Source organism: Balaenoptera musculus, chromosome 5 (assembly GCF_009873245.2).
Source record: "Balaenoptera musculus isolate JJ_BM4_2016_0621 chromosome 5, mBalMus1.pri.v3, whole genome shotgun sequence".
NCBI lineage: Eukaryota > Metazoa > Chordata > Mammalia > Artiodactyla > Balaenopteridae > Balaenoptera > Balaenoptera musculus.
The window spans coordinates 121,833,179-121,860,360 of NC_045789.1; the positions used below are offsets into that span (position 1 = coordinate 121,833,179).

At 35.3% G+C, this 27,182-nt stretch overlaps 1 protein-coding gene across 2 annotated transcripts in view; it reads left to right on the forward strand.

Moving 5' to 3' along the window:
• The window catches only part of SPATA5 (spermatogenesis associated 5), a 326,484-nt gene that overhangs the window by 56,774 nt on the left and 242,528 nt on the right, over positions 1-27,182 (forward strand). For both annotated transcript variants that reach the window (XM_036853530.1, XM_036853531.1), the window contains exon 11: positions 17,028-17,237. In XM_036853530.1, coding sequence (XP_036709425.1) covers positions 17,028-17,237 — 210 coding nt within the window. The remainder of the gene's footprint in view (positions 1-17,027; positions 17,238-27,182) is intronic.

Below are 27,182 nucleotides of genomic sequence, written 5' to 3' on the forward strand. Positions count from 1 at the left end.
AGGACTCTAATAGCTAGAGAGGAAAAGTCAGTGCCTGGCTTTAAAGCTTTAAAGGACAGGTTAACTCTTGTTAGGGGCTAGTGCAGCTGGTGACTTTAATTTGAAGCCAGTGCTCATTTACCATTCCAAAAATCCTAGGGTTCTTAACAGTGATGCTAAGTCTACTCTGCCTGTGCTCTCTGTAAATGGAACAGCAAAGCCTGGCTGACAATGCATTTGTGTACAACATGGTTTTCTGAATATTTTAAGCCCACTATTGAGACCTAATACTCAGAAAAAAAGATTCCTTTCAAAGTATTACTGCTCATTGACAATTCACCTGGTCATCCAAGAAGTCTGACGGAGATGTACAACAAGATTAATATCGTTTTCATGCCTGCTAACACAACATCCATTCTGCAGGCCATGGATCAAGGCATCATTTCGACTTTCAAGTCTTATTATTTAAGAAATACGTTTTGCAAGGATATAGTTACCATAGGTAATGATTCCTCTGTTGGATCTGGGCAAAGTAAATTGAAAACCTTCTAAAAAGGATTCACCATTCTAGATGCCATTAAGAACATTCATGATTCACAGAAGAGGTCAATACCAACATTCACAGGAGTTTGGAAGAAGTTGATTCTAACCCTTATGGATGACTTTGAGGGATTCAAGACTTCAGTGGCAGAAGTAACTGCAGATGTGGTAGAAATAGCAAGAGAACTGGAATTAGAAGTGGATCCTGAATACGTGACTGAATTGCTGCAATCTCATGATACAACTTGAACGGCTGAGGAGTTGCTTCCTATGGATGAGCAAAGAAAGTGGTTTCTAGAGATGGAATTTACTCCTAGTGAAGATGCTGTGAAAACTGTTGACATGACAACAAAGAAGTTAGAATTTTACATAAACTTAGTTAAAGCAATGGCAGGGTTTGAGAAGATTGACTCCAATTTTGAAAGAAATTCTACTGTGGTTAAAATGCTATCAAACATCGCATACTACAGAGAAATTGTTCATGAAAGGAAAAGTTGATTGATGTGGCAGACTTCACAGGTGTCTTATTTTAAGAAACTGCCACAGCCGCCCCAGCCTTCAGCATCCACCCTGGTCAGTCAGCAGCATCAACATCAAGACAAGACTCCACCAGTGAAGGATTGTGACTCAGTGAGGCTCAGATGACGATTAGCATTTTTTAGCAATAAAGTATTTTTTAATTAAGGTATGTACATTATTTTTTAGACATAATGCTACTGCACACTTAATGGACTACACTGTAGTGTAAACATAACTTTCACATGCACTGGGAAACCAAAATATCTGTGTGATTCACTTTATTGCGATGTTCACCTTGCTGAGAGTGGTCTTGAACCAAACGCACAGTTTCTCTGAAGAATGCCTGTAAATACTTGATGAGTGTTTACTAAAAACACAGATTTTCATTTACAGTAAAGGAAATCATTGGTAGGGTTAATGTTCTTTTGTAGTACCACCTTTTCACTTCACCTTATACAGATACAGAGTAATTACACACTCATCTGATCTTGTCCCGTAGTCCATCTGTCCCAAACTGTCTTAAATGCCATCAGCATAACTCCCTATTGATAACCTCTAAGATGAAGTCTAAGCTCTTTACTTTGGTGTTCGTAACCTGACTCGTGCCTTCTTCACTTTCATCTTACATTGTTCTGTTAAACCATTTTGTATTTTTGCACGTTGTCCTCCCCTCTGCTTGAAAAATTACTTTCTGACCTCTCAGTTACCAAGGATCTTGTATCTTGTAATATGATTCCTAATACACACACACAAAGCTTATACATATATGCCTTGTGGTTCTTTTGTCTTATTCATCTTTGTATCCCCTCTGTTTGGCAAATAGTACCAACTAAATAAAGGTTTGTCGAATGACTGAATATTTTATGTAGCATTTTGGTTCATAGTGGTCCTCATTTTTCAGAAATGGTTCTTTTACCTTTTTGTATAAAAATATATGTATATATATTTGGTAACAGCTTTATTGAGATATAATTCACCTATCAGTCATTCACTTATTTAAAGGGTACAATTCAGTGGTCTAGTATATGCAAAAAGTTGTACAGCCGTCACTACATTTAATTTTAGAACATTTTCATCATCCCCAAAAGAAACCGTATACACTTTGCCCATCATCTCACAACCTGTGCATTCCCCCATTTTTAATTGTTTTTTATTTATTATTCAGTTGTATATATACTAGATACAAGTCCTTTATTCTTATATTTGATATCAGATATATATGATTTGCAAATATTTTCTCCCATTCAGTGAGCTGCCTCTTTTCATTTTCTTGATAATGTCCTTTGCAGCATAAAAGTTTTTAATTTCAAGGAAGTCCAGTGTCTCTATTTTTTCTTTACTTGTGTGTAGTTTTGGTGTCACATTTAAGAAAGTATTGCCAAATCCAAGGTCAGGAGGATTTACTGTATATTTTCTTCTAAGAGTTTATAAGAGTTGCTTATAGTTTTAGCACGTACATTTAGGTTTTTGGTTAATTTTTTTCCCCCCAGGTAAGGTTAACCCTGCTCCTCTGTGTGTAACCATAGGACTCTAAAACTCCAACTATAGCTTGGAGTCATAAACATATATGGTAAAAGTTTTGTTGTTTTTTTTTAAACTGTGGTAAAATATGCGTAACGTGAAATTTACCATTTTAACCAGTCTTAAGTATATAATTTGGTGGTATTAAGTATATTCCCATTGCTGTGCAACCATCACCACCATCTAGTCCTGTAATTTTAATCATTTGGAAGGCATAAGTTAAATTTAATTTTTTTGTAAATCTAGGACTGTTCAGGTTATCTGTTTTTTTCTTGAGTTTTGGTAGTTTGTATCTTTTAAGGAATTGGTCCATTTTGCCTTAATTGCCTGATTTATGGACATAGTTGTTCATAGTCTTCCTTATTATCTTTTTACTGTCTGTGGGATCAGTAGTGTTTTCTCTTTTGAAAATTTCTAATACTGTTAATTTATGTCTTCTCTTTTTTTTCATGATCATTCTTCCTGGAGGTCTAGCAGTTTTATTGATTTTTTTCAAATTATCAGCTTTTTGTTTTATTTTTCTGATTTTGATTTCATTGATTTCTGTGCTAATCTTTGTTGTTTCCTTCCTTGTTTGCATTAGGCTTAATCTGGTCTTCTTCCTTTAGTTTAAAGTGAGAGCTGTGGTTCGTGAGTTTAGTTCTGTCTCTTCTAGGTCTGTGTTCAGTGCTATAAATAATCATTAAACATTGTTTTAGCTGCATCCCACATATTTGATATGTTGGATTTTCATTTCCATTTAGTTCAAAATATTTTTTATTTCCTTTGAAACATCTTTAACTTAACATGGTCTACCTTCAAGTGATAACGTATCGCATGTATAGTGTAAGAACCTTAAAACAGTATACTTCTCTTGCTCCCCTCCTGGCCTTTGTGCTGTTGTCATACATTTTACTTTTACATGGTTGTAAATCCCAGAGTACGTTGTCATCATTTTTGCTCTAAATAGTATTTCCTTTTGAAGGGATTTAAATAATAATAAAGAAAAATTTCTATGTTTACACAATGTAATTACCACTTCCAGCTCTCTTTAGTCTTTTGTGTAGATTCAGGTTTCCATCTGGTATCATTTTCCTTCTTCCCGAAGGGCTTATCTTTAACATTTCCTGTAATGCAGGTGTGCTGGTCAAGAATTCTTTCAGTTTTTGCATGTCTCAAAAAAGTCATTATTTTTGTTTTTGTTTTAAAATGATACTTTTATTGGGTAAAGAATTTAGATTGACAGTGATACCCCTCCCGTTACCCATGCACCCCTAGTTCTTTAATGATTTGCTCCACTCTCTGCTTTCTTGCATTATTTTTGAAAAGAAATCTGCTGTCTCCGTTTTCATTGTTTTCTGTGTGTAATATATCTTTTTTTTCCCTCAGGTTGCTTTTAAGATTTTCTCTTTAACACTTGTTTTAAGCAATTTGATTATCATGTGCCTTGGTAGTTTCCTTCTTGTTTCTTGTGCTAGTTCATTAGTCCCCTCACTGGGGACTAAAAATACACATGTACATTTGTCTGCTTGAGATTCTCCCAAAGCCCAGTGATGCCGTGTTCATTTTTTATATTCCTCTGTTTTCTTTCTCCCTTTGTTTTGTTTCAGAGGGTCTCTATTGCTGTGCCTACCAGTTCGCTAACCTTTTTTCCCCATTAAAGTGTCTAATCAGCTGTTAGTTCCATCCAGTGCATTTTTAAAATTATGGACACTGTAGTATTTCTTTAGAAATTTGATTTTTGTCTTTTTTATATTTTTTTCTTCTCTACTTAATGTTTTCAGTGTTTCCTTCATTTGAGCATATGCAATACATTTGTAATAATAACTGTTATAATGTCCTTGTCTTCTATCTGTGTAATTTCTGAATCAGCTTCAATTTATTGATCTTTTTTCCTTATTATATATTATATTTCCCTGCTTCTTTGCATGCATGATACATTTTGATTGGTTTCCAGAAATTCTGATTTTTATTTTATTGGGAGCTGAATGCTTTTTATATTCATAAAAATATTCTTGAGGTTTATTCTGGGGTGTGGTTAAGTTATTTGGAAAGTTTGATCCTTTTTGGTCTTGCCTTTAAATTTTCTTAGGTGGTACCACGGCAATGTTTTGTCTAGGATTAATTTTTCCCTACTAGTGAGCTAAGATCCTTATCAATATCCTACCTGGTGCTCTATAAATTATGAGGGTCCACTTTGGCTGTTGGGAGCAGGCATGCTTCCTTCTAGTCCTTTTAGGTCTCTGGTTTCATTTTTTTTTTTTTCCTGGCCTCATTTGTTTTTCTCACATGCATGTACTGATAACTGAATATTTGATGGAGACCCTCTACAGATTTCAGGAGTTCTCTCTCTGTCTCTGTACCTCTTTTACCTTTAATACTCTGCCCTGCAATACCTACCTCTTTGACTTTCCCATACTCCTAGCTTCATTTGCTCATCTCAGGGAGACTGTGGGCTCTGCCTAGGTTTCCTCTCCACTGCTGCAACCTGTGGCCTTTCTCCAGGCAGTTAGTTGGGCACAGTCATAGGGTTCACCTCATTGTTTCCCTTCTCTCAAGGATCACCCTCCTTCATTGCCCGATGGCCAATGTCTTAAGAGTTTGTCAGCTTTTTAAGTTTTTTTCAGACAGAAAGGTAAATCTTATTTCTTTTCCTCCTTGGCTGGAAGCAAAGGTCCCTATTTGGCAGTTTTCAAAAGTACCATGTTTAATCATTTACATCTAGGCCACAGGGTGGGACATATTCCAATGCCCCATGTTAGAATCACCATGTCAGAATTTCATGTACTCTTCAGAAAAATGCTTTGCAGTTTTTTATATAGGTTTTTTTTTTTTACATCTTTACTGGGGTATAATTGCTTTACAACATTGTGTTAGTTTCTGCTGTACAACAAAGTGAATCAGCTGTATGTACACATATATCCCCATATCCCCTCCCTCTTGAGCCTCCCTCCCACCCTCCTTATCCCACCCCTCTAGGTCGTCGCAAAACATAGCTGATCGTCGCATAGCTGATCTCCCAGTGCTATGCAGCAGCTTCCCATTAGCCATCCATCTACGTTTGGTAGTGTATATATGTCAGTGCTACTCTCTCACTTCATCCCAACTTCCCCTTCCCACTGTGTCCTCGAGTCTGTTTTCTACGTCTGCTTCTTTATTCCTGCCCTGCCACTAGGTTCATCAGTACCATTTTTTAAGATTCCATATATATGTGTTAGCATACGGTATTTGTTTTTCTTTTTGTGACCTACTTTGCTCTGTATGACAGACTCTAGGTCCATCCACATCATTACAAATAACTCAGTTTCATTCCTTTTTATGGCTGAGTGATATTCCATTGTATACATGTGCCACATCTTCTTTATCCATTTATCTGTCAATAGACATTCAGTATTCTTCCATGTCCTGGCTGCTGTAAATAGTGCTGCAGTGAACACTGTGGTATGTGACTCTTTTTGAATTATGGTTTTCTCAGGATATATGCCCAGTAGTGGGATTGCTGGGTCATATGGTAGTTCTATTTTTGTTTTTTTAAGGAACCTCCATACTGTTCTCCACAGTGGGTGTATCAATTTACATTCCCACCAACAGTGCAGGAGGGTTCTCTTTTCTCCACACCCTCTCCAGCATTTATTGTTTGTAGATTTTTTGATGATGGCTATTCTGACTGGTGTGAGGTGTTACCTCATTGTGGTTTTGATTTGCATTTCTCTAATGATTAGTGATGTTTAGCATCTTTTCATGTGTTTGTTGGCAATCTGTATATCTTCTTTGGAGAAATGTCTGTTTAGGTGTCTGGCCATTTTTGGATTGGGTGGTTTGATTTTTTTGATATGGAGCTGCACGAGCTGCTTGTGTATTTTGGAGATTAATCCTTTGTCAGTTGCTCCGTTTGCAAATATTTTGTCCCATTCTGAGGGTTGTCTTTTCATCTTGTTTATGGTTTCCTTTGCTGTGCAAAAGCTTTTAAGTTCCATTAGGTCCCATTTGTTTATTTTTATTTCCATTTCTCTAGGAGGTGGGTCGAAAAGGATCTTGCTGTGATTTATGTCATAGAGTGTTCTACCTATGTTTTCCTCTGAGAGTTTGATAGTGTCTGGCCTTACATTTAGGTCTTTAATCCATTTTGAGTTTATTTTTGTGTATGGTGTTAGGGAGTGTTCTAATTTCATTCTTTTACATGTAGCTGTCCAGTTTTCCTAGCACCACTTATTGAAGAGACTGTCTTTTCTCCGTTGTATATTCTTGCCTCCTTTGTCAAAGATAAGGTGACCGTATGTGCGTGGGTTTATCTCTGGGCTTTCTATCCTGTTCCATTAACTATATTTGTTTTTGTGCCAGTACCATACTGTTTTGATTACTGTAGCTTTGTAGTATAGTCTGAAGTCAGGGAGCCTGATTCCTCCAGCTCCATTTTTCTTTCTCAAGATTGCTTTGGCTATTTGGGGTCTTCTGTGTTTCCATACAAATTGTAAAATTTCATGTTCTAGTTCTGTGAAAAATGCCATTGGTAGTTTGATAGGGATTGCATTGAATCTGTAGATTGCTTTGGGTAGTAGAGTCATTTTCACAATGTTGATTCTTCCAGTCCAAGAACATGGTATATCTCTCCATCTGTTTGTATCATCTTTGATTTCTTTCGTCAGTGTGTTATAGTTTTCTGCATATAGGTCTTTTGCCTCCTTAGGTAGGTTTATTCCTAGGTATTTTATTATTTTTGTTGCAATGGTAAATGGGAGTTTTTGGGGCATTTTTTTTTTTTAAATGTTATATGAGTGAACTTTCTCCTGGTATTGACCCAATAGAAAGACCAAAGCTCTAAGGTGGAATGGGATATGATGCAAAAGTGGGAAAGATGGGATAGATTGAGAAAATGTAATCTGCAAATTAGCAGATGTCTGAGAACTCCACTATAAACATAAGATAAATTTAAAGATGAGTTTAATAGCCTGAGATAAAGTTTCCCTAATGTTCAGGCCTATAGATGGGTAGTGTGGGGTAGGTGGGAATGTGAGTTTTAGGGAATTCTAAGTTGTTTGTAATTTTATCATCTGTCTCTCTGTCTTTGTTGGGGGACCTCAAGATCACCCTCAGGCTTGATGATTCACTGGAAGGACTTACTGCACTCAGAAGCTATTACACTCATGGTTATGATTTATTACTGTGAAAGGATACAGATCAAAATACTCAAAAGTGAAAAGTCACATGAGGTGAAGTCCAGGAGAAAACAGGAACAAGCTTCTAGGTGTACTCTCCCAATGGAGTCACTTGGGAGCACACTTAATTCTCCCCTAAACAGTGTGTGACAATATATGTGAACTGTTATTGACCAGAGAGGCTCACCTGAACCTTGGTTTCCAGGGTTTCATTGCAGGTCAGTCAATGTAGGTATACAGCACCGGCATGTCTGACTTCAGCTTCTTAGATTCTAGCTCTTCCCAGAGCAAAAACAAATGTTCATAAATCGCATTGTCAGGGTCAACTTATCTGGTCAAACAGGTATAGCATAGCCCAGTGCCTCAGGCATACAAAAACACTCTTAGAGGCACAATATTTAAAAGGCCCAGAGAATATCTCCCAGAAGACTGCTAAGGGCCAGTCCTAAAGACTGGCCTTTCTTTGAAATGGGCAGGGTTTGAATAACGCAGGTTTTCTGATTAAACCTCTCTTGAACACTATTTACTGAACTCCATACTTTAGTTGGATTTCGTTATTTCCTCCTAATGTCCTTTGTCTATTTCAGGATCCCATCTAAGCTATCATATTACATTCAGTTGTCATGTCTTCTTTGGCTTCTCTGGGCTATGACAGTGTTTCTGTTCTTAACAGTTTTGAGGTATACTGCTTAGGTCTTTTGTATAGAATGACCCTCAATTTGAGTTTGGCTGTTGTTTTTATTGCAGTTAGGCTGGGATTATGGGGTTTTGGGAGGAAGACCACCGAAATGAAATGTCATATGTAGTATCCTTAGTAATTTGGTATCCTTATGATTTCTTATCAAAATAAATCTATTTTAAGTATTTGAATTGTTAAGAAGCTGGTGTATGGCCCAGCAGAGAATTGCCAACCCACGTGCTAGTGCCTGGCTTCTTATCCTTATGTTGGGACTTGTTAGTGTGAAAGAACAAAGTAAAAGGCACTCTTTGTTGCCATGTTTTCTATAAAAATAACACTTTCAAAAGAATTTTTGTGCCTGGCAGTGTAAAACTTGGCACCTAGAAAATAAGAGGATCTTGACTCATAGATGTATAAGGACACTGTGAGTCCCTCTGGAGCTACTGAATTCCTCTCTCATAGTAATTCTCCTAGTTCATTCATTTTTATTTTGTCCTCTTGGAACTTGTCCATAGAAGTTTTTTTGTTTTGTTTTGTTTTAACCTAATCATCAGGTCTTTTACTTCTGTGGGTGTGCAGTTTGAATTGAGTTTTTGTTGTTTTTTGGGTTTTTTTTTTTTGGATTTATATATTGTTGGATGCTTGCTCAGAAAGTACTGTGAGATATTTGTGGGGGACATTTCCCTTGGGAAATTTATGTCACTGCACTGTCTGTGCTTGTTTGACAGCTGTTCCGTCACTTCTAACTTTATTATTAATTCAAAAAGTTATAAAGCCATATGTGAGCAGCTGTTCACTATTTTCATCAGGACAAAATAAGAAGGAAAGGACCCGAGAATAATATTATCAGGAGTGATTTAGGTTAGACTGTAGGAATAATTTTCTGGCAGTTACGATATAGTGTAACTTATTTAAGAGAGTTATAGAATTAAAAATAATTTTAAAGAGCATAAAATAGTATTTGTTGAAAGATGAGAGGACTTGAAAGATGAAATACTGACTGAAGGTAGGATAGTGAACCAGCTAGTTTGTGAATTCCTATTCTAGTTCTAGGATTTTATGATTTCATGCTGGTGTTTATTCTTCTCTTACTGACTAATTTTCCCATGACTTTCTGTGCTTTAAGACTCTCCTATGCAATAGTATTTTAAAGCCAATTTATATTTATTTTTAATAGGTATCTTAGCTATACAAAGACCCATCATTTATTTGGCATTCAGGTGCTAAATTAAAATGCAAAACGTGTTTGCCCTTATTTTAAGAAATGTAGTAATCAGACAAAAAGAAGAATAGAAAAGTTATGGTAATTAAATATTGTTCATGAAACTACAAATGTAATGGCTTGATTGTCCTTTATCTTTTGTCACTAGTTCTTTAAAATATGACTATTCATTGTAATCATCTTTCAGACATTTAAATAAAATAATACCTACCTAGTATTTATTAGTTAACATGTGCCAGGCAAAGTGCAGTTAATGGAATATTTACTATACTGTTTGATTCTCACAATAATCCTGAAAGCTTAGGTTTTATTGTCCCCTATTACAGATGAGAAAGAAGTTTAGAGAGGTGAAGCAAATTGCCCAAAGTGATTCAGTAACTAGTAATTTCATACAAAAAAATGTATGAAGTTTCTAAAACGCAGAATATAGAATTGTGTATATATTATGATCTCAATGAAAATGCATGCACAGGCATTTGAAAGACTAGAAGGTACTACACCAAGATACTAAAAATGGTTACTTTTAGGTGTTGGGGAAATAGGTAATTCTTATATCGTCCTTTGTAATTTCTTATAGGCTGTACTTATATAATAGCTATCCTTATAAACATATGAGGTGGGAATTGCTATTATAACTTTCATATTCTAACAGCTTGAGATAAGTTTTTCATATATGTAACATTTTCCAAATCTCTGTCCTCACTATCTCACATATTTAAGAATATCTTAACCTATTTTATATTTTTTTCAGTAGTTTTTGTATTAATTTGTGTGAAGACAGATATTTTATGTCTTTAGACAAAGACTCTGTTTTTTAGGATACTTTTTTCTTATTCCTCTTTCTAGATTAAAAATATTTGGAGATATTATTTCACTTAACCTTGGTGCACTTATAGTCCCTAAGACAAGTTGAGCACATAGAAGACATTTCCCAAAGTTTATTGAATTTCTTTCCCTTGTAAATTCCAACCACGGTACAGTAATTGGAAACTAATTCCTTAATTTTCAAATATGTATTTTTTTTCTCTTTTAATGTAACTTTCATTTACACAGTTGCCCAAGTCTGAATCCTGACTGTTACCCTTGATTTCATTTTCTTTTTTTACCGTCTCCTCTCCAAATCTAATTAATTATCAAGACTCATTGATTAGCCTTGTTTAATATAGTTTTTATCCTTTTTTGTTTTCTCCATAGCCCTACTGCTACTACAGTAGTGCAGATTACCACAGTCTCTTATAGGAATTACTGTAGAAGCCTCTCCTCCTCACCCTCCCAATTCTAATTCCCACTCTACTTTATAACCACAGTGGTCTTCCAGCAGTCTGATCATGTCATTTCCCTGATTAAATTGCTCTCCATTGCTCTCAGGATAAAGTCTAAATTTCTTGATGTTTTATGAGTCTTCAAGGTCTGATAGCTCCATATGCTGGCTAACCTCTTTTGTTTCTACTCCTCTTCTGGCTCTCTAAATTCTAGCCATACTGAATTACTTTTATTTAATTCTCCTAATGTATAATGCTTTTTTTACCTTTGTCTTCTCCACGGCATTTGCTGTTACTTTCAGCTGGTTAATTTCTGTGTTTATTAGATCCCACCTCATATGTCACTTCTGAAAAGCTTTTCCTGACCGTCCATTTAAACTCTGTGACTACCCTTTTAGCATATACCAGGCTTTATAATAATTGCATAATTATGAAAGTATGCCTTTTTAAGGAAATATTCCATCAGGTCAAAAACTCAGTATGGACAGGAACTATTTTGTTCCCAGGAACCAGCATAGTATGAAATAGGCATTTAGTCAGTATTTAATAGATTGATTGATGTTTCTGCAGATGACTTTGCCTCATATTTTCCTGAGAGTCTAGAGACCTTCTGACATAATACCCTTAGCTCCCTGCTTTCCTGCCAATCTTAAACTTTTTATCTTTATCTTTTACTCTCCTTTCCTATCACTGCTTGGGGGGATAAATACTTAACTGAAATATAAAGGGGAAAATATAAGTGCAGTAGAAGTAGAGGGGTATTAACTATCTTTCAAGAAGTTTAGTGGTGAGAAAGGAGGAGATATAATATTAGGTAGAAATAATATCAAAGTAAGGTTGTTTTGAAGGATAGGGAGAAACAGGAAATATTTGTAGGCTGAGGAAAAAATGTAGTGAAGAATATAATTAAAGCAGGAATAGAGAGGGACAGTTGGTGAAGCAAGGGCCCCAAAGGTCAGGAGATAGGAAGGGGATAGGATTGTTTCACTTTTCTGCTGGTTCTTACAGCCTTCAGGGCAATGGACCAACTCCTCAGTATAGACTACTATAGTGTCCATGCAGTGGCATTGGTGTTTTGGCCTGTTCCATGTCCAGTGAACATTCAGTTTTCTGGCAGGAGCATCTTAATTTCTCTTGAGGAACACGCCTTCTTCAGCTCCTGGTCCAGCTGACACTGTTTGCTACTATTCCCTGATCCGTAACTAAAGAGATCACTTTTTATGATATGGACTTCCTTATCTTTTATTTTGGTGATTTCCATGTGTGTTTCATGGAGGTGCTTCAGGGGTTTAATATCTGATATTAGGTTCTTTTAAATGACTCTTTTTAAAGATTTTTTAGAAGACTGATTAAAAACCAAACACACTCAAATGTATTAAATACCAAATTTTATCATAATGAAAATTATCAGTTTGTATTGCCAGGTTTATTTAGTTTCATATATATCTGAGAAAAACATTCTCCTAGCCATTTATAGGCATATCATTGAATTTTGTTTTAAATGCTATTAATTAGGAAGGATATAGTTCTGTACTAATCTTGAAGAAAATTTTATCTGTATGTGTGCTTATTAAATTAGCTTAAGTAAATAATCTGCTGTAGTACTCAAGGTACAACTCAAACATGCTCCAAGTTATGGAATAGCTGTTCCTCATGGAGCATGTTCTCCAACAGAGCATGCTGTTCTCATTGTATAGGTATAATAGTTGCATAGTAACAACTGAATGGATATTATGCAGCATCATAACAATAACATAGTATCATTTTAGTTCTTATAAGTTGCTTCCCTGACTTCTGTATTTATGATAGTTATAAATACAGCTTTTGTCCATTACATATAATATATACATACTGTCCCTCTCTGTATGCATGTATGCATGTGTATGCATGTATGTGTGTATTGTATGTATGTATATATGCCACTCTTAAAAGGCATAAAAATAAACTACTGATTGAAATAAACCACTATCCAGTAACCTCATTGCCAAATCTACTGACTATTTTTTTTTAATTCTCTCTACTTTCTGATCTATTAATTTTTAATAGTTGTTGACTACCCTCCTTAAAAATTTCTTCCCAGAATGTTTATTTTCATGAGAGGTATGCTAAAGTATTTAGAAGTATCATACCTGCAGCCTACTTAAAAAGGTTCAACAGAAAATTTAAAAATTGATAGTGTCTGGCCTTACATTTAGGTCTTTAATCCATTTTGAGTTTATTTTTGTGTATGGTGTTAGGGAGTGTTCTAATTTCATTCTTTTACATGTAGCTGTCCAGTTTTCCCAGCACCACTTATTGAAGAGGCTGTCTTTTCTCCATTGTATATTCTTGCCTCCTTTATCAAAAATAAGGTGACCATATGTGCATGGGTTTATCTCTGGGCTTTCTGTCCTGTTCCATTGATCTATATTTCTGTTTTTGTGCTAGTACCATACTATCTTGATTACTGTAGCTTTGTAGTACAGTCTGAAGTCCGGGAGCCTGATTCCTCCAGCTCCGTTTTTCTTTCTCAAGATTGCTTTGGCTATTCGGGGTCTTTGTTGCTTCCATACAAATTGTGAAATTTTTTGTTCTAGTTCTGTGAAAAATGCCATTGGTAGTTTGATAGGGATTGCATTGAATCTGTAGATTGCTTTGGGTAGTATAGTCATTTTCACAATGTTGATTCTTCCAATCCAAGAACATGATATATCTCTCCATCTGTTTGTATTATCTTTAATTTCTTTCATCAGTGCCTGATAGTTTTCTACATACAGGTCTTTTGTCTCCTTAGGTAGGTTTATTCCTAGGTATCCAAAAATGGGCAGAAGACCTAAATAGACATTTCTCCAAAGAAAATATACAGATTGCCAACAAACACATGAAAGGATGCTCAACATCACTAATCATTAGAGAAATGCAAATCAAAACTACAATGAGATATCACCTCACACCAGTCAGAATGGCCATCATCAAAAAATCTACAAACAATAAATGCTGGAGAGAGTGTGGAGAAAAGGGAACCCTCTTGCACTGTTGGTGGGAATGTAAGTTGATACAGCCACTATGGAGAACAGTATGGAGGTTCCTTAAAAAACTAAAAATAGAACTACCATACAACCCAGCAATCCCACTACTGGGCATATACCCTGAGAAAACCATAATTCAAAAAGAGTCATGTACCACAATGTTCATTGCAGCTCTATTTACAATAGCCAGGACATGGAAACAACCTAAGTGTCCATCGACAGATGAATGGATAAAGAAGATGGATGTGGCACATATATACAATGGAATATTACGCAGCCATAAAAAGAAATGAAATTGAGTTATTTGTAGTGAGGTGGATGGACCTAGAGACTGTCATACAGAGTGAAGTAAGTCAGAAAGAGAAAAACAAATACTGTATGCTAACACATATATATGGAATCTTAAAAAAAAAAAAATGGTTCTGAAGAACCTAGGGGCAGGACAGGAATAAAGACGCAGACGTAGAGAATGGACTTGAGAACACGGGGAGGGGGAAGGGTAAGCTGGGACGAAGTGAGAGAGTGGCATGGACATATATACACTACCAAATGTAAAATAGATAGCTAGTGGGAAGCAGCTGCATAGCACAGCACAGGGAGATCAGCTCAGTGATTTGTGACCACCTAGGGGAGTGGGATAGGGAGGATGGGAGGGAGACGCAAGAGGGAGGAGATACGGGGATGTATGTATATGTATAGCTGATTCACTTTGTTATAAAGCAGGAACTAAAAAACTGTTGTAAAGCAATTATACTCCAATAAAGATGTTTTAAAAAGAATAAAAATTGATAAAGTATGTGTGTTTTTGTGTGTATTTTGTGTGTGTGTGTGTGTGTGTGTAGAGAGAGAGAGAAGGAGAAAGTGAGAGCACGTACTAAAGCAAAAGTGGTAAATATTAAAAATTGGTGAATTTTGGTAGAGTATATATTCACTTATGGTACTGATTTTTCTTCAACTTTTGCATGTTTGAAAAATTTCAAAATTAAGTTAAAAAGTAGAAGAAAAGGATAAAGGAAAGATCAGAAACACCAGAGAGCACAAGCAGGAACTATCTCAGGGTGTGACAACTCTGCTGCACTTCTGCCTGTATCAGGCCTTGGTTATACGAACACAGTCACCTTCTGCGGTAAACAGTCACTTTGTTCCTGCTGATGATAGCTGGATGTTTTTAGGGCCATGAGATCATGTGTACTAATCTCAAGTTTAATTTTAACTTTATTAATTGGTGAAATCAGAAATCAGTTAGGAAAAAAAAGTCAAAATAAAACCCAAGGCTAATGATGCTGCAAGGAAACATACATGTATCGCTCATGCCATTAAAATAGATGAAGTGGTTGGGATAGCAAACGGGCATCATGTATTACAAGACCTAAAATGTTCATGCCTTTTAATCCAGTAATCTCACTTCTCAAAATAACTCCCAAGAAAGCAATTTAGAAAAAAATAATTAAATCTGAGCTCAGGGTTATGGTTGATAATACAGAATTCTCCTTGTTCTGTGAACAAAAAACAAAAACAATAGAATGCCCCCCAAAACCAACGCAAGTTCATTTGGAAAAAGCAATCTTTTCCTGATAGTAACAAACAAACAAAACGCTTCTCTTTTTTGGGTTTGTAGATTGTTTTCTGACTTTTCTTCCTCTTTCTTTTTTTCCCTCTTCCCTCTTAAATGTAGGTAGCATCCATAGACCTGCCTTTCGTCCACATTTCTCTTCTCATGGTTGACTACTTTAATGGATATCATGATGTCTATTGTTTGTATGTAGATATCTCTGAAATCTAACATTTCAACCCTATTCTCTTTCCAGAGCTCCATTTGTGATATATGTTCAACTCCATTTGTGATGTATATTCAATTGTGAATGTGTGCAATTCTGTGTATCCAAAAAAACCATCTTATTTATTTTCTCTCCTACTGATCATTTTTTCTGTGGTCTGTATTCTTCTTATCAGTCCATCTTGAAATCTTTAGCTTCAGATTCTCCCTTTCTTCCTCTGCCTTCAAAACCCTCAGCTGTAGACCTGTAGTATTTTTCTGGTGCGTCTTCATCATCTCCATGTGGTTACCCTAGCTCAGTCTTCCTTTTTTTTTTTTTTTTTTTTAAAGGATGTTTGTGATAGATCCTTAATTGTTCTCCCTGCACTTTCTCTCCTCTCTGATGAATCTTGTCAGAGAAGTCTTTCTGAAGCACAGATCAGACCATATCACTTTCTAGATTAAAAACCTTCAAAGACTTCTTATGAATAAAGAGGTTTTTGAACTCCATCTAGTCTTCAGGGTCCTCCACTATATGGCTTGAACTTACTTTTCTATTTTTATTTCCCTCCCTTAAATCCATTTTCCTCTCATCTTCTTCATACTTCCTTCTGAGCTTTTCATAATTTTTTGGCCTCTACCTGACATTGTCCCTATTTTCACATTTCTGGATCTCATCCATGCTTCAAGAGTTGGCTTTCAGATTTGCCTTCCAGCTGGAAATAATCTTTTCTTCCTGGGAAGTCCCAAAGCCTTTTTCTCTTTCTTTGTTATTGTGGTTAGTATGCTTTCCATTGTACTATGGTTATTTATGTGCATGTTACTGATAGTTGTTAAGTTCTTTAAAGTCTGGATTTATGTCTTATCTATTTCCTGTGTACACTATATGGTACGTAGTTCTCAATGAATATTTATTAAGTAAATAATATCTAAAGAGCTATCTTGTTTGGGGGGCCTTCTGGGGGGAACAAAATTTTGAGGATTCTTTATTGATATATCAAAGGCAGAAAAGATTACATGTTCCATAAGGACCTACAGAAGTATATTTAAAAGTAATTTTGCTAAAAAAGAAATATAAGAACTTGGATATATATATGAGACCTTGGATCACTGATTCAAACCATTTTCAAACAGATGAAAGCTAGTTTTTACAGCCACGTAGAATAGAATATAGACTTACCAGAATGTTCAATCGTTTAACCAGTTACTTATACAAGTCTTGGCAAACAGAAACATTTTGTTTTTCTTTAGTATTTCTATAATACGCAGCTCACATTTCATAAACTCCTAATTTACTTCTTGATGCCGTTGAAATTATTTTTAGGAAATTATTGATTCTTAAATAGTTCTGTTTCCCTTCTTGCATATATATTTAAAAAAATTTTTATCGTTTGTTTGTTTTGCAGGTATCCTGGTCAGATATAGGAGGACTGGGAAATATCAAACTGAAGCTGAAACAGGCTGTGGAATGGCCCTTGAAACATTCAGAGTCTTTCATCCAAATGGGTATTCAGCCACCTAAAGGAGTTCTTTTGTATGGGCCTCCTGGATGCTCTAAAACAATGATTGCAAAGGCTTTGGCCAATGAGAGTGGGCTGAATTTCCTAGCTGTAAAGGTAGGGTGTTAAATTTTTTAACTGCTACTCTGTCTTCTAGGCACCCCTGTCCAATCCTCTGATTCCTACCCTTAGGAGAGCATAAAAGGCCATCTTAAGGAGTAGTTGATTTTTATTTGAGATTGATGGCAATATAATATAGGGAGATGGGAGATAAATAAATTAGTGCCTATAATCAGCAAATCATGGTTTAGTTTCTTGATTCTCAATATTTCTTACACACATGTGTAATAGAAACCAGTTTTCTTTAGTTTCTTTAATACATTTTTAAATTGTACTAATCACTTTTGTTTAGCCAAGACTTAATTATAAATTTGATTGAATTTAATAAATTTAATATTTACAAACACAATATTTTAAAAGAAATCAAATACCTTATATGGTACAAATCATTTAAAAAAAATTCATTATTTATTTGGCTGCGTCGGGGCTCAGTTGCAGCACACGGGCTCTTTGTTGCAGCACGTGGACTTCTCTAGTTGTGGCACATGGGCTCCAGAGCGCATGGGCTCAGTAGTTGTGGCATGCGGGCTCTCTAGTTGCGGCACGTAGGCTGTAGAGAGCACGGGCTTAGTTGCCCTGCGGCATGTGGGATCTTAGTTCCCCAACCAGGGATCAAACCTGTGTCCCCTGCATTGGAAGGCGGATTCTTAACCACTGGACCACCTGGGAAGTCCCCGAAAATAAATTTTTTAAAAACACTTTCCCAGTCAGAAGATATATATACATTATTTATATTCTGAAACACACACATGCATATTTTATTTGTTTACTGCCCTGCCCTATTACTTGGGATAGATTATCTTACCTGATATGTAGTTTTGCATTTACTATAGGACTAGATATTAATTTTGTTATTAACTTCTGTGTAACATGATAATATATCCATTTACTAAATATATATATATATTTTAGTATATATGTATATGTATATATAAAACCTTAAATCCATTTCTGTAGACTTTATCACAAAAATACATATTTAAATATGTTAACTATCAAAGTCATTTCAGAAAAGATACATGATAATTTATTTTGATGTCAGGGAATATTTTTTGTAATAAAGTATGTTTTTTTAATCTTAAAACATTGAAATCATTGGCAGGTTGAACGTATAAAACTTATTTCAGAGTGTCAGTCTTTTACTTTACTGTTGACCCTTGAACAACGTGAGTTTGAACTGTGTGGTTCCACTTATATGTGGATTTTTTTTCTATAGTAAAACTGTAGTATTACATTATCTGAGGTGGGTTGAATCCGTGGATATGGGGAAGCTGTGTAAATGGAGGGCCGACTCTAAGTTATACTAACTATAAGTTATACTAAGTTATACTTAGATTTTTGACTGCATGGAGGGTCAGAGCTCCTCACCCCCGCATTTTTCAAGGATTAGCTATACTTAAATTTTCTGTGGAATGATATTTAGATGTATTTAGGCTATTTGCTTTTTAAGAATCAGTATCTTCACAATCACTAGTGTTTGCCTGTTTTTTATTATCTTGTAGAAGATATTGGATAGGGATTTGGGGAGGGGACCATTTTCACTATGATTAGTTATGCTGAATCATGACCATAGTTTTAAAGGTTGCAGTTTTAAATGTTGGAGTAATGAGTGATTTTGAAATTTCCAGAGACATCTTGATTTCTCTTTGGTCCTTGTCCTCTTATCTTGTGGTAGTGGAAATGGTCATTTTACTGGCATTTCCTACTCTTTTTTTTCTGTCATCTCCATTTTTCTGTGCCTACCTTCTACAGTGTATATTCATAATTGAATTTTTCCTGTCTACTGGAAATCTAAAACTTATTTAATGAGGATTTAGCTCACAGTTATTTACACTTGAATGTCAAGGAGGAAAGAGCACATATATTTCCTTACAAATTAGTATCTCACTCTTTTGTGATCCAAGATAACAGTTCCAGGTGCTACCAGGACTGCTTTCTGGCCTATCCTAGGATTACTTAGAAATATATTTATTACTGCATTTGCATATGAAACCTTTCATAACTTTACAGTTTCACCTTTGTCTTTTTTCATGATGAGAAAAGGAGGAAGACTCTTTTTTCATGTAAAATAGCCAACTATGTGTTAACTTATATGCACCTTTCATTAACTATTTAATTCATTTAGGTCACACACAAAACATAAGTGATGTTAAGAAATTTTCTTAATAAATTGAGTTTGTACTTGCTTAGGGATTATTACATATCCTACTTACTAATTTTTATTTAATGTGGACTTTTATTCATTATACAATTTAGTGTACTTTGACAGTATTATTCAATTATTGAATCTGGGTGAAGGTTATATTAAGTGAACAATGGGTGTTCATTTACTATTCTTTCAACTTTTCCTATGTGTTTAAAAATTACAAAAGAAAAAGTTGGGAACACACAAAAAAATTTGCTTTTCTATGCATTTTCATTGGTCCTTTCATCTTGGTCTGATTAATGCTTATGAGAAGAGTTAAAATAGCTATGTCATACCGTTTATGTATGAGGATATCAAGTCAAAGAAGTTAGGAATTCATATTGTATTCTTTCAAGTTTTATTTTCCGACAAAGAAAAAGTTGTCTTTTGTTTCCAACATAGATATTTGTTTTCTGTGGGATTTAAGTGTTATAATTAAATTTGAACTTTTTGAAATAACAAATCTCACACATTTTGAAAGTGATCAGAAAAAAATAGGTAGACTCTGGTATTGAGAAACACAAGTGTTTTGGATGTATTGAAAGAATAAACTCCCTAACACTTTTTGCAATGGTGATTACCTTTAATTCCAAAGATAAAGAATTTTAAAACTTTAAACATTTCTTTCTCTGAGTTTATGAAAGAACCCTTTATCTTCCCCTGTGCATCTTTTCTAAACAGTGATTACAAGATTTATATTCTACTCAGAGTTAAGACTTCACCTTGGCTTGTGTGGGCTCTTAATATCCTTTGGCATCTGTATGTGTTTTTGTGCAGACTGTAGCACTTGACAAGCGCTTAAGTTTAGTTTGTCATCTGGGTCAATTACGTCAAAATATTTTCCAGTTGAAATTTCCTCTCTGCTTCTCGCTTGCTTTTTGTCTGGAGTGCTACAATAGATTAATTACCCTTGAATGGCTGGGCTGCTTTACTTTATGAAGAACTGTTACTGATTCTGGAAGAAGGGTGATTAGGCCTCTGACAGGGATTTTCAGCAAGTCCTTTATTAGCTGTATTGGCGAGTACAAGAATGTAATGAACTTAGTATATCCTTAACTTTTGGGGGAAACGTTTTCTGACACTTGTCTCAGAGAGGAATTGTGCAAAATACATCCCATTTTCAGGAAAAACCTATATTTTATTGAAAGCAGTGCACAATTCAAAATAATTACTATTGTTTGTTTAACCAGATCCCCTACTATTCTGTTACCAAAGGTACAAGATAATTTGAACTTTGTAGGTTCCAAGTTCATCTTTAAACTTTTTTTAAAAAAAATTATGTGGGCTAGTCTATAAATCATAGAGCTTTCATTTTGCAGATATTGCGTGGAAAACTGCATAGATACCTCTTTTACATACTGAATGCTTTAAGATTAGTTTCTAGGATTCTAAGGATAGTGATGTTTAAGAAGGTGAAGTGACTTTTCCAAGTCAAAGTGGTGGTAATGGAACTGAAATTTGATCTCAGGAGTTTCTGACTCCAGAGTCTAAGCACTAAACCCCACTGTATTATATACAGTCTTCCATTTTCCTTTTTTTTTTTTTTTTTTTTTAAATAAAACTAGTTCCCAGTGCTTTTTTTCATTAATTACACCAAATTACTTGAGAAGGTAGTTCAGGCAGTTTCTATGGGGCAGGTTCAGAGATGTGGAAAGATGTTTCTGGGACCTAGTTTAAAAAATAATTTTGTTTCTCTCAGACAAAGAAAACTGAGGAAAATAGCATGGCTTTGGAGTGGAAGTTAACTGAGTTAATAAGAAAGGGTAAACACTGCCAAAGAAACAGGAACCTGATGAATTAAATGGAAGTGTAGGGAAAAAGACTAGTGGTTGAATAATGTGAAGCTTGAAATTTACCTATTACTATATAATTTGTGCCCTTGAGATTGAGTGTGTTACAATGAAAAGAGCATTAAGCTAGGATTCAGATAGCTTTGGTTTGATTTCTAACACTAGCACTTTTTAGCTCTGTAACCTTAAATGCGTTCTCTAAGACTTAGTTTTTTCATCTCTATAGGCCTTTTGAGAGGATTATATTTAAAACGTAAGTGAAGAAGTTTTAGAGGGCATAACTACTTAACTCTTAAGTGTGGGCTGCATATAGTTATGACTTCCTTACAAGAGGGTTCCTTATGGAGAGGAGGGAGGGGCAGAGTTACTTGATAGTGGAGAAGCCTGCCTCAGCCAGTTTATCATGGTTAGCGCCGATTGGTCATGTTGTTAGTATGTACCCGTGTGTGATGCGATGAGAATGGTCCTTTCTTCCCAAGGTCTTCCTCCCAAACACTCCTAATCCATGTCTACCTATGAGAAAAACATCAGGCAAACCCAAATTGAAGGACGTTCTGTAAAATACCTAACCAGTACTCCTGAAACTGTCAAGGTCATCAAAAATAAGGAAAGTCTCAGAAACTGTCACAGCCAAGAGGAGCCCAAGGAGACAGGACAGCTAAATATACTGTTGTGGTTTCCTGGATCAGATCCTAAAAGGACATTAGGTAGAAACTAAGAAAACCTGAATAGACTGTGGACTTCAGTTAATAATAAAGTATCAATATTGGTTCATTGTGACAAATGTATCATACTATATTATATATTAATATATGTTAAGAATAGGGGAAACTGAGTGTGTGTTGGGGTAGGGATGAGTATATGGGAACTCTTGGTACTGTATGCTCAGTTCTTCTGTAAACCTTAAACTTTACCAAAACAAAAAAGTCTGTTAATCAAATAAGAGTTCTAAGGTCAGTATCAAGGCATACATATTATGTCTGGATTCAGTGAATGTAACTGAAGTTGAAAAGGCCAGCTCAGGACATCCCTGGCAGTCCAGTGGTTAAGACTCCAGCTTCCACTGCAGGGGGCACAGGGTCATCTCTGGTTGGGAAAGTTCTGCATGCCACGCAGTGCGGCCAAAAAAAAAAAAGCCAGCTCAAGTGTTCTGTACTGCGCTGTACATGATGAGTGGAATGCAGGGAGGGAGCGGAATCGCAGGGAGATTGTCGATTCCTTGGGTGAGGGCTTTGGAGGAGACTTTCCTATTCATCACTCCTCTGTTCATGTTCCACAAGATAGTGGAAAGCGACTGAGAAGAGCGCTGAGAGGAAGTTGGCTGGAGAAACTGGGTTTGAGGCTACCCTGAGCTTGCCTGTTTTACTGCAGTTCTGAGTTGAAGCCTATAAAGGTGTGTTGGTTCTGGCCCCAGGCCCCAACATTATAAAGAATACTTTCTTTTAGTGTTCTAGTTATTTTTTCTTTCACCTGGGTACAGCTTCTAATTTAGAGTTTCACTAGGAACTATGTCCAGTTTCATGCCCTTTGTGGACCCTAACTCTTTATTCTCCTTCCACAAGTTTATTGCTATTTGGGCTCATCTGGAGTCTGAAACCTTTTGAGTTTCTGTTTAATTTCCGTTAGGGTTTTTTTTTTTTTTTTTTTTTTTCCAACTTAAAAAATTCTTGATGTCTCCAAATAGTGTTGTCTTATGTGCCCCATACTCTTAAGTTGACAGTTATTAGCATCCATGTTAAATAAAGACATATAGTTAGTTTTATCAATGTTTGAATGGCTCTTAGGGAATAACTAATAATTATGTATTTTTCTTAGGACAAATAGAATAGTTACTGTGCCATGGTCAGTATCACAAAATTATGTAGAAGTTAGATTGAATTTACTTAAATTTTGTGCACCATATGAGCTGACATGTTAAATTTGAGACATCATATATTAAAACCGTATATGTTAATAAATTTTTTTTGAGCTGGGCTTGTATCAGATTAATGTCTTGACATGAAAATATTCTATAACATGTGGCTAAAAGTAAAAAATGACAATATATATAACAAATAATAACAAAACCTTTAGTATTTGGAATCTAAGAAGACCTAGAGAAATTTAGAAGGAAAAGAATGCTTTTACACTTCCAAGAAGTTTACTTAATAATAGAACATTTTGTTGTTGTGTCAGTTTAATTTTTATTTGTGGATTTCAGCTGAGAGAGATTAGTTATTTTTTCCTTCTTTTAAATCTCTTTTGAATGAAATTTAATTGGGGTTGAAATAAATATTACAATTTCATGTCTATAATACTTTAAAAATATTTGTAAATGTTTTACTATTGCAACAATAACTCAAATGTATATTAAGCACCTCTGTATGTCTGGCACTATACATGGTAAACAAAGTGCATTAGATGGTCTCCTTGCTATCTGCCAACTCATGATTTAGTAAGAAAGACATTTGACTAAGCAAGTGATATAATGAAATGGATAGCATTTAGAATCTTGATGATTAATTGTATGTGAGAAATGAGAAAGAAGTCAAAGGTGATTAAAATTTTTACTTTTAATGACTGGCAGATGGAAATACCCCAACTCTAGGAAGAGTTAGCATGTGAGGAGGAAAAGTAGGTTGGAGGTGGGAGAGCAGGTACCAGATTGGGATTTAGATACCTGGGGTTTGAAATGCCTTCAGAACAATATGGCAGAAATGTCCGAAAGGGTGTTGATTACGAGTTTGTAGCTCAAGAGAAAGGTCATTTCTAGAGATTAAAACATGGAAGTTGAGACCTCGTGTTTAAGATTGTGCACAGTAGTCAGTAAAGGAGATTGAGAGTCATGAGAGTGGTCAGTGATAATATAAGGGATTTTTCTGGGGGGGTGTGCACAAGCAAACTTTATAGCTAGCTTAACTGTAGTGGTGCCCACAGTGTAAGTTCTGAAGAAATGTGTCATTTTCTTTTCTTGAATAAATGAATTGTCGGGAAGGTTTGTATTATACATTTTGAGAAAACAGCTTGAATTCTGTTTCCTTCTCACTTTTTAGGGGTTTTTACTTGCCCACGGCATTTCTTGCCTAGTACTTAATGCCTGTTTTCAAACTCTTTGAAGTGCTTTCCCAAAATGGCCTTCTCTGTGTGCTGATGCTGTACTTTTTATTAATTTTCAAGATCCTTTACTCACATTGCATATATATAATTCTATCTCATGTGACTTTGGGTTTTTATGAGCTTATTCCATAACATTTAACCATAGTTAACGCTTGGGTTAACTTGCCTTCCCTAGACATTCTGGAACTTATAAAACCTTGATTTGAATTGTAATAGCCAAAAGCAACAGGCAGGTGTCAGACACATTTAAAAAGCCCTTGAGAAGACTGGAAAAAACCCAGTAGTGATTAAAGGGGCAAAATTGCAAGAGCATGAGCTATAAATACTGTACTCGAATTTGTGACTGATACGGTGTAAAATACTGAAACACAGTAAAAGATAAGTCAGGTTTAGTTTTCACTAGATTTAACAGAACAGTTGGACAAATTTTTACATGTTTTTATGTTATTTTTGTTGTCTTATAAACTTGAACCCTTGAGATCTTGGTCATGGAAAAATTAAAAATAACACTACCCCAAAACAAGCCAATTTATGGTACTTAACTTACTTTTGGTGGTTTTCTTGGTCACACTTATCAATGAAGCACTTACCTAGGCAGGCGAAATGTGGCAGGACTAACATAACATAGTTATTTTGGTAAGTAAAATTAGAAGAGAAATAACCTTATCAGGTTTCATCAACCTTATCTATTCTAGGGATTCGTGTATTATTTTTTAAAAGAGTTAAATAACTTAAGAGCAAATGTGGGATTCAGAGACCGTACTATATGTACCTAACCCTTATAATTAGATATTAATGGTCTCTTGTCTGTAATGGTTATCAATAAAATCCTTATTTTCAAATTAACCCATGCTAGCAGCCATTTATTGAGAGTTAGAATTTGCCCTTGCCACTTGATCTCTTCCCACAATACCTTTGAATTTGAATTGCTGGTACCATGTACAATCTGAAGTGGACATTTCCTTTTTTTTTTTTTTTTTCTAATTTTATTTTTTTTTTAGAACTTGGAAAACAGAGGACATCATAGTTTTTAGAAAAGGTAGTCTGGGAACTCATATCCTGTATTCTTGTCATCATTTCTGTCATTTAACTTTTCTGGGACTTCTGGCATTTCACTTAACTTCTTTGGGCTTTGTTTTCCTCAGGTGTTAAGTGAGATAGGTTAGAGTAAATGATTCTTCTAAAACCCTTCCACGAATAACATTCTATGAGTAGCTCACATAACGCTTATATTCTAATCTGTTGCTTATCTTTTTTGCCTGTTGGTGGCTAAACTATTCACCTCAGAGGAGTGTTGTAAGCAGTAAGGAGATAATACATATCAAGTGTTTAGCAAGATTTCATAAAATTAGCTGATGCTAGTTGCTGTTTTCCTCTGTTTTTAAGAATTGGATTATATTTGACCTCAAATAGAACAAAAAAGTATGGCAGCACAGCTTATGATCCCTTAAGTTTTCTGTTAGTGTTAGAATAAAATGTAGTATATATCTTTGAAAGTGATTTTAATCTTTCGTAACTTGTACCAGAATACAGTGATTTTTGGCAATTTGAACTTCAAACTCAAAATAACCTTCCTTGGGGATGATATTGCCTAGACTTCATATGGAATTCTGGATTTATGTAACATATCAGTTCAGCTACTGGGGTTGCATTTTTAAGCCAGTCATCCAGGTAGGATTCCTCAGCATGCAGTTCTGTACAAAATCACATGTTCTCTAGAGGCCTTACAGTACTTTTCATTACTGCTATGACTTGTTAGTATTACTTGACTTGAATTATTCTAACCCAGATTTTCTTCACAGCGCTAACTTCTTAGGTTAGATTTTCAAATCTGTTTGATTTTTTTTTTTCTTTTCTTTTGTTTTTGGAGAAAAAGCACTGTTTTGTTATCCACGGGTTTTTCGATACGTAGCCCACCTCTACGTAGTAGTGGAATGGCCCTTCATTGTTTAAGGCGGTAGGCCACATTTTCACATTTTCAACACAATATTGTCGGTTTGCCTATACATCAGATTTTTAAAACATGTTAATCTTTCTGTTGTGTTTAGCAGCATATTGTGTTCTTAGATCATGAGATGATGATCATAATCTTGTACTTTCCAACACTGATATTCAAGTCATCTTTTTTAGAGTCAGCTCTATGGAGAACAGTAATCATTTTTCTGGATTCTCTAACCACTTTCCTTCAGTTAAGCCAGATAATTAGAAGGCAGTATATATGTATTAAGTATATTGCCTGCTTAAGGAAATGTCTTCACTGGCTTACTATTTTTATGTTACACCATTGACTTTTATGGAGAGTTGCTAGAAGAACAGTAACAGTAATACAGAGTTTGCATGATAATAAAGTAACAGTGACACCAGCAGTTTCCTTTCTGATTTTTATTAGGTCACACTTGCCTAAGTAGTCACCGTAAACTGAATGAAATTCTGCATAAAATTTTCTTATCCCTTCCTCACCCCCCCCAACCCCTCCCCAACAAAAATCCATTCTCCTGATTATCTAAAGCTTGTTTTATTGAATGGGCCCGAATTGTTTTGTTGTTTACTTTCTTAACTCTTTGTTCATAGTCCCTTTTGGGTAAAAGTATAATTTATGTTATATATTATAAATGGGCAGACCTTGTTTTGCCCTACTACTAGTACAGGGCTCTAAAAATGGTCATGCAAGATGAAACCATGCAAAATGATCTTAATACCCAATGGGGAAAATTACAACTGTTCCATGACCTTTGAAAATTTGGCAAAACATTAGGAGCTCTCTACTCTTGGTTGTAAGTGTACAAGGCAGTGGATTTTGGCTGTATAATAACTTTCTTGCTGGTCTTCCTGCTGCCAAACTGTCTCTGTAGTCCAGCCCTTCATATTTTA